The sequence below is a fragment of the Eucalyptus grandis genome, chromosome 3 (assembly GCF_016545825.1).
Source record: "Eucalyptus grandis isolate ANBG69807.140 chromosome 3, ASM1654582v1, whole genome shotgun sequence".
Lineage (NCBI taxonomy): Eukaryota > Viridiplantae > Streptophyta > Magnoliopsida > Myrtales > Myrtaceae > Eucalyptus > Eucalyptus grandis.
In genome coordinates, this window is record NC_052614.1 from 47313135 (window position 1) to 47320762 (window position 7628).

General features: G+C 40.0%; 1 protein-coding gene across 2 annotated transcripts; it reads right to left on the minus strand.

Moving 5' to 3' along the window:
* Nucleotides 1-209: 209 nt before the first annotated feature.
* LOC104439794 (TMV resistance protein N) lies at nt 210-6676 on the minus strand. 2 transcript variants are annotated; one of them, XM_039308795.1, is made up of 9 exons: nt 6616-6676; nt 6041-6274; nt 5019-5497; nt 3344-4457; nt 2795-3082; nt 1141-2707; nt 891-992; nt 550-765; nt 210-464 (listed from the first exon to the last, which is right to left on the minus strand). In XM_039308795.1, exons 1-6 carry the CDS (start codon nt 6643-6645, stop codon nt 2213-2215), a joined length of 2640 nt encoding a protein of 879 aa, XP_039164729.1. In that variant the 5' UTR covers nt 6646-6676; the 3' UTR covers nt 210-464; nt 550-765; nt 891-992; nt 1141-2212. The 2 variants fall into 2 exon arrangements, with proteins under 2 accessions (XP_039164729.1, XP_039164728.1); XM_039308794.1 differs by having other exon boundaries at nt 210-765.
* Nucleotides 6677-7628: the final 952 nt, after the last annotated feature.

Here is a 7628-nt window from a genome sequence, read left to right on the forward strand (position 1 = left end):
CGATCGGTTCTTAAAAAAAATCATCATTAATGACTCAATGACCAAAAAAATTAGGAACCTTTAATTCTTAAAATTATTGCAATAATTTTACCATTTTCAATGAATATGTATTTCTTAGTAATGTGGAGGAGAAGCAGAAGAAAAATTAAGATGTGGCTCGACAAAAAGCTCTGTTATCTATGTTTTGTTACTATTAAAAATTAGATGGATACAGGGCCTGTTTCCCATCACCATGATATCCAGAGATGCGAGGGAAGGAAATCGAATTAGAAGAGGAGAAGAGAACGATGGTTGAAAAGTATCCTTTCCGAAGCAGCAGATCAATTCAAAGACGCATCTCTATCTCTCTCTCAACATCGCAATCATCCTACTCAATTTCACGATCACGAGCGCACTCTCTTGTCGTTCCTTCTAATTAGATCTCCGTCAAATCCATTTCGCATCGCCATCCTATAAAAAAACTCCTGGAGGAGATCCGGGAACCGATGACTTGATCAACTGAAACGAATAAAAGCAAAACTTCAAGGCGGTGATGAGGACGAATCTCACCAGCGGAGCTGAAAGAAAGTAAAGGCTGGTGGTGGCTCACGTCCGCGAGTCCTCGCAACGTTGCCCATGAATGCTGGATCTTGTTTTTCTTCTTCGTCTTCTCTTTCTCATCGTGATCGAAGAGCTGAGTGGCTGTGGACGGCTTCTGCATGCGTCCTACAGACTCCAACTAACAGTAAATGGTGTTTCGGAAAATCGTACCTTTATCTGATTTCTCTGTGAATATGGCCTCACTATGTCAGTAAGCAGCCATAGATGCCGGGGAAATGGAATTGCCCTTTATGAAAACAGTGTAAACATAACACCAACAAAATATGCAGCAATTCGAGTGGAATCACTACCTTCAGCAATGGTTATGATGCGAGGTTCTTGATTCCATCACCAATTGCGGGACAAGAAGACTTTGCCACGGGTATTTTGTGGCCCTGCACAGATCCAATGCCCTATACACAAAAGGAATTTATGGAAATGATAAATCCAACTTTGTTTCAAGTAAAAAAGAATTCTAAAACACAAAAGGAATTTACGGAAATGATAAATCCAACTTTGTTTCAAGTAAAAAAAAATTCTAAACAGAATTCGAGCATGTACCTTAGAGAGGCCGCCCTCCAGCTTCTTATAAAGGAGATGCCTGTCGAAGACTTGAAAGTACAATAGTAGTTCGTATAGGACAGAGACCATCTATTCACTGACCGAGGAGAATGCAAATTACGGACGTATAGCCTAATAATCGCATCTGTCGAGTTCAACCAGTGCAGATAATTTTTCTGGTAGAACGACTTGAGGAGTCCACCAAACTTGCACATTCCGTAGACTTACTATGTTTTCAAGCCCATCAAGTTTTGTTATACTTCTGCACTCCAAAATTTTCAGGATTTCCAAACGCTTTAAATTTTCAAGACCGTCGATCTTAGCTAAATCGCAGTCGTCTAGTTCTAGTTTTGACAGATATTTCAGACTAGAAAATTTTGGGTTTTGAATCTTGCAGTGTTTGACACAGAGAGTTGACAAATTTGGGGTCAAGGGAAGTTGCGTGAGGTCTAGCTCCTTCATGTAGGATAAAGTGAGTTCCTGGAGCTGAGTAAGGGCGCTAACTTTCCCGGGGAGATTGGTGACGTTTGAAAGGGACAATTCCAAGGTCTCTAGACTTGTTAATCTCGTGATCCACCCAATATCTAGTGCCTTTGGTGTCTCTAGATTCAATAATCCCCCTGTTGGATGCTGAACATCTTTCAAAAGTAGCTCTTTTAGATTTGTCAGATATGACAAGTCGGGGACTGTCAATTTTGGGGATCCCCAGCGAAGACTCTGTAAACTGGAGGGCAACTCTGGTAGTACTTGAAGTCGGTCGCATTCCAGTATGTCAAGGGTTTGGAGGCGAGAGAGGCGCCAAATGTTTTGAGGCAGCCCAGCCACAATGGATGACGATAATCTCAAAATTCTCAAAGAGGATAATCCTGAATTATCACATCGAACTTGGCCCTCCAAATTTGTGCAGTGAGAAAAATCTATCTCTTCCAGTTTCTCTAAGTTCACAATGTCTTCAGGAAATTTTCGTAGGGGAGTGCTTCCATCTTTAGCGTCTTCAAATTTCTCAATTCCTTGACTGACGGTGGTAGTTCTTCAATTTTAGTGTGTGAAAGGTCCAAAAACTCCAGCATCTTCAGGTCCCCGATGGAAGGTGGAAGTTTTCCACCATCCGACACTCCCTTAAAGAAAGTCTCCGAAGATTCTGGGGGAATTCAAAAGTATCTGGAAGCCCAGCAATTTTAGCACCATCCAGAGCAAGACATTTGAGTTTCTCTAGGTGGCCAATTGGGGATATAGATTCCAACTGTGTACAGCCACAAGCACTAAGTTTTTTAAGTTTCTTCCAAGAACCACTCTCGATTTGAATTTCTTTTATGCCAGTTCCATCAACCAGAAGTTCCTTCAAAGATTTCATGCAGCGCAATTCTTGGGGCAACTTCTTGACTAGGCTGCACTTTCTCAAGTTTAAGGAACTCAAGTTCTTCAGCTTTCTAATGAATGGCCCGATTTCAGATAACCAAGTACAATCTTCCAGAATCAATATCTCCAAATTGATTGGAGCTTGAAAATTCAACGAAGCAGGTAACCGAACACATCCTTGGAGGTTCAAGACTTTCAACTTCTTCTCCTGCAACGTGCAAAAGAAGATATCAATTTTTACTTGCCCGTACCTTTCATTTTAACACAAGATTTAAAAACCAAATGTCAGCCATACCCCCTCAAAACGACTCCAGATTTGTGAATCTCTGGCGACCGGACTCCCAGACAGATCGAGAATGACTAACTCCTCCAAATGCGCATTACATAGCTCACGAATCGAATGGCACTCTCTCCAATCAAGCCACCTTAAATTCGGAAGAAGATTCTTCGTATTTCCCTGGATTTTAGCCGGGTACAATCTGAGGTACCTCAAATTCGACATTTGGTGAGTTTCTTCATATGTAAAACAGACGGTTGAACCTTCTTCAACTGTGAGATCAATGCCCTCGACACTTCCAGTACCCTGACAAGTCTCAATTGGGGAAAATCGTTTGAGTAAGTTGAGAACTTAATTCTTACTCCTTTTAATGAAATGCGACAAATCAAATTTTCAAGATCAGTGGGTATCCACTACGTATTCTAAATCGTGTTAAGAACAAATCCCTACCTTTTCCCTCCAACAATGAATAAAGAAAAGTAAGTTTTTGTTGATGGGAATGGAAGGTTTATCTGAACGCTTTCGTAACCCACTAAAAAAAAAATTCTAGAGGCTTTGAAAACTTACCCAACGATTTTGTAGAATTTTAAGTGCATCACTGTGGACCCAAATCCTGCAGCGCTCATGAGGAGCTTTCTTCTGGACGAGCTTCCTGCCAAAGTCTCTTAAGAGATTGTGCATTCTCAATTCATTATTTTCTCCATCTTCCAACAAATGCTTATCACGAAGTTGTTTTATCCCTCTACAAGGATAGTAACAACAAGCATCCCACATGTAAAAGGGAATTCGTTCATCCTTTCCAATAAAAAAACATGCTATGTCGAGAAATATCTTCTTTGTAGTACCTTCTAAGGAGTTGTAGCTGACCTTAAAGGCAGCTTCTACGTCATCTCCTTGGTTTTTTTTTAAAAGTTCCAAGGTCTCTTTCCATATTTTCTTCTTTTCGTGGCGTAAATTTGAAGCCCAAAGCACAATGGCCAAAGGAAGCCCTCCCAAAGCTTTGACGATGGATATGGACAAGGAGTCATACTCACGGACTTCTTGGGAAGAACACCCTTGAAAAGCATGCTTACGAAAGAGTTGAAGAGCACTGCCTTGTTCCATTGGTGTAAGCTCATGTTCTTCAATCGCTCTGTTGTAAAATTTTTTAACAATATTTAATGAGTCTGTGGTCACAATGATTCTACTTCCCGGACCAAACCATCCAACTTCCCCAGCTAATGCTTTAAGTTCTTCAACCCGACGCACATCGTCAAGGACAATAAGAACCTTCATGTTCCTAAATTGATTTGGTATAACTTGAACACCTTCATCAGATGATTTAAGTTGTGCAGGTTCTTTTTGAAGGTCAGCAATTAACTTTTCTTGTGAAGACAAGATGCTGTGCAAATTAATACCTTCAAGGAAGCTACATTGCTTAAACAATATATGCATCTTGTTGAAGACAACCTTTGCAAGTGTGGTCTTTCCAACACCCGGCATTCCGCATATTCCAACGACTCGTACGTCTTTGCCACATACTTCGATCGCTTGTCCATGGCTGTAGACAACACCAAGCTTTCTCATCATCACTTGAACATGAGGATCAATTCCGACTAGTTTGTCGGTTACAGCTTTGTCATCCTTCTTCAACACCTGCCTGACACGTCTACGAACTCTTTTTAGGAGCCGGGACTCATCCCTTCAAACGTAAGTGATGAAGCACGGGATGACAACAAAGTCAATACACACATATAAAATAAGTAGACAAAAATCAAGTGGGGAATGAACCGACAAAAATTAAACCAACCAACAGGGCAGGGGGAATCTCCAATAAAAATGGAGAGCAAGTTTTAAAGCATGGTCTATTTCCCTTTCATGCATATAGCAATTTTGACATTGATGTCATGCTATCTGCAAAACAAAAGTTCTCTCGGGTCATTTTCAAATGCCGTGGGGGAACGAACGAAGCATGGGAGACCAGGTCGGATGGTCTAACTCGCAGCTATGTCCTAAGTCAAGACATTTTCAAATGGCCACTTTAATCTAGTCACTGGTCATTCAATAGACATATAGCACTTTAACTTGTTAAATGATATGAATATCAGAAGAATAACCTTAAAGATCTCTCGAGCATGCATCATAATCGCCATGATTACATATAATATTTTTTGGAGAAGGTTCGTGTTCATTTTCACATCAACCTATACCTTTTTTCCCCCTATCTAGGAAAGAAAATAGAAACCAGAAGTGAAGGAATTACCCGTTGTCGATCTCCGCCAGATAATATCCTTTTAATTCCCCGATCTTTCGAAGCACATTCTTCCATTTTTTGATGGTTTCTGCGTCTTCACCCCTCTCATGTTGATCGAAGGACGTTGCAAAATCTCCAGCCTGGTGTTTTACATCGTAGGGACTAATATCATAGAAGATCGGGATAATAGTCTGTTCAGCGAAGACTCTGCACTCCCACATTTGTACCACTTCCATGAGACAACTTTTACTGGAAGCATAATCCTTGGAGAAGATGGCTATCGAGATCTTCGACCCCTTGATCACTTCTATTAGCTGCGACTTGATCTCTTCTCCACCACGGAGATTTTCATCATCTTTAAAGACGCGAATCCCTGCATCTATCAAGTTGCTGTAAAGGTGACCCGTAAATCCTTTGCGAGTATCTGTACCTCTAAAACTCAAGAACACTTCATAATTGATTCTAGATGACGAAGATGAAGATGATTCCTGTCAAATCAAGAAAACTAAACAGCTTCACAAAGTAAACATAGTGTTTCAGATTAACCTTATGCTTCTGGCCAAACAGAAAAAAATATAATAAAAAAACCAAAGTTTTATGGTTCCCACGAAGAGGAACCTAAGACAGCAAGCGGCCTCAGTAACTATATTTTGCGACGCACGCATTTTGATATTTTTTTTAAATTCAAAATTCTCGGAACTTTCTTGACAATCAAATGTCGGTGTGCGAATTCACATTTGATCTTTTCATAATTTTCTCAAACTTAAATGATATCTCAAATTTTAGGGGAAAGCGAAACATTATTTAACAAGCCCAATTTACAACGTCATTAGTGCTTGGAGTTTTGACAGGATCTCGTGACTTTGAACGTTCAGTAGTTCAATCGTTCACGTCAAAGAAGATTTGTAAATTTCGTGACGATGTTTAGCATATGCGGGGTCGAACTAGAAGCAGAGGACCGGTTATACTGTATCCATGTCAAAGTTGTTCTAAAAAATAATACAGATCTAAAAGATGCAGAGAAAACTAACCGAGTCTCTTCTCCCAGCAGCCACAGCTTCAAAAGCAATTCCTCGGCAAAAGATTAGAGACGCTGCGTACCAACACCAACACCAAGCCCAAGCCCAAGCCAAAGCCGAAGCCGAAGCCGAAGCCGAAGCCAAAGCCATTCCCTTGGACAGAATCACCACAGCCAGTATAGTCGCCATCGAAGGCACTGCTTGCTCGCTCTCTCTTGCGCTTTCACTTGCAGTGGCACAAGAGGTCTATAGACATTAGACAACAATCTGTATTACACTTCCGTAATTTTCTGGAAGTTAAATAATATTTTAAATTTTAGGAGAAAGCAAAACACTACTTAACAGGCCCAATAGAGCTTGGACTTTCGATGGGACCTCGTGATTTCTAACATTCAGTGGTTCAATCGTTCATGTCAAAGAAGATTTGCAAAATTCCAGATGATATTGAGCATTTATGGGGTCGAACTACAAGCAGAGGACCGATTCCATCGTGTTCATGTCAAAGAAGTTCCAAAGAATAATACAAATCCCAGCAAAATAAACAACGCCACGAACCAAATTGAAGACATCGGGAGAGACGGATTTACCTCAGCCAGTATCGTTGCTGTCGAAGCCATCGCTTGCTCACTCTGCTCTCTCTCTCTCTCTCTCGCTGTCTATGGTGCTTTCCCTCGCAGAGACACAGGAGGTCGATAGATATTAGACGACAATATATTTTACATTTTACACTTGACCAAGACCATTGACTTCTGTGCACCCGCCAAGTGCTTGGGCAACGTGAGGGAAAATTGTCATGTACTCCCCGAAGAGGATGCAATAAACAGATCGTATTCCTCACAAGTTCGTTCAATTAAATTGGATCCTCCGTGTATAAATCAAGTTCTGCTGATATTACTGTAATGGAGGATATTAATGGCGTCCTATTATTGCCAAAAAGCCCATTTTGCTAGTCAGCAAGCCAACACAAACCAATATATCTTTAGCTCCATTTGTTTCATGAAAAATGAATGAGTTTATAAAAATCGTTTGTATTACTTGAAATAATTAGTCCATAAAAAATGTTTTCATTATCGATGTCTAAATATTTTTTATGAATGATAAAAATATATTTTGTTCATTTATTTTTGTAAGCGATACAAATGATCGTTTTTAAGAAATACATTTCAAATCATTCATTTTCCGCAAAACAAACGGAGCTTTCATTAGGATCATTTTCCAGTCGAATCTTATTTTTCAGTGTTGAGTTGGGGATTAGAAGAATTTTATTCTTCGACTTGCACAATTTTGGCAGTGAAGTTGGGGTCTCTTGACCACAACTTGTAATCTTTCAAGTAGATCCTATAGTCTCTTTCTAACCCTATCTCCCCGCTTTCACTTCCTTAATAGACCTTTGCTCTATTTACTAGTAAATAGATGTTTTGTAGAGAAGAAAGGTGCGTCGGCCCGTCGGGTGTCTATATATTCAGAAAGATTCAGAGTCTATAAAATCCCTTAGGCAAAATATATAAATAAAAAAGACTTGCTTGCGTGGTGAATAATAAACTGCAGAAGTAAGTCTACATCCATCATTTTACAAGCAAAACAAAATGATCAATTCAAT

What these genes read in the sequence shown, in the direction of transcription:
- LOC104439794 (XM_039308795.1), bottom strand. Translation starts at nt 6,645, where the DNA reads ATGGCTTCGACAGCAACGATACTGGCTGAG. An exon ending in CAGCAACGATACTGGCTGAG is followed by an intron (nt 6,275 to 6,615) that starts GTAAATCCGTCT and finishes TAATGTCTATAG; the next exon opens with ACCTCTTGTGCCACTGCAAG. An exon ending in TCTGGAGTCGTTTTGAGGGG is followed by an intron (nt 2,708 to 2,794) that starts GTATGGCTGACA and finishes TGCACGTTGCAG; the next exon opens with GAGAAGAAGTTGAAAGTCTT.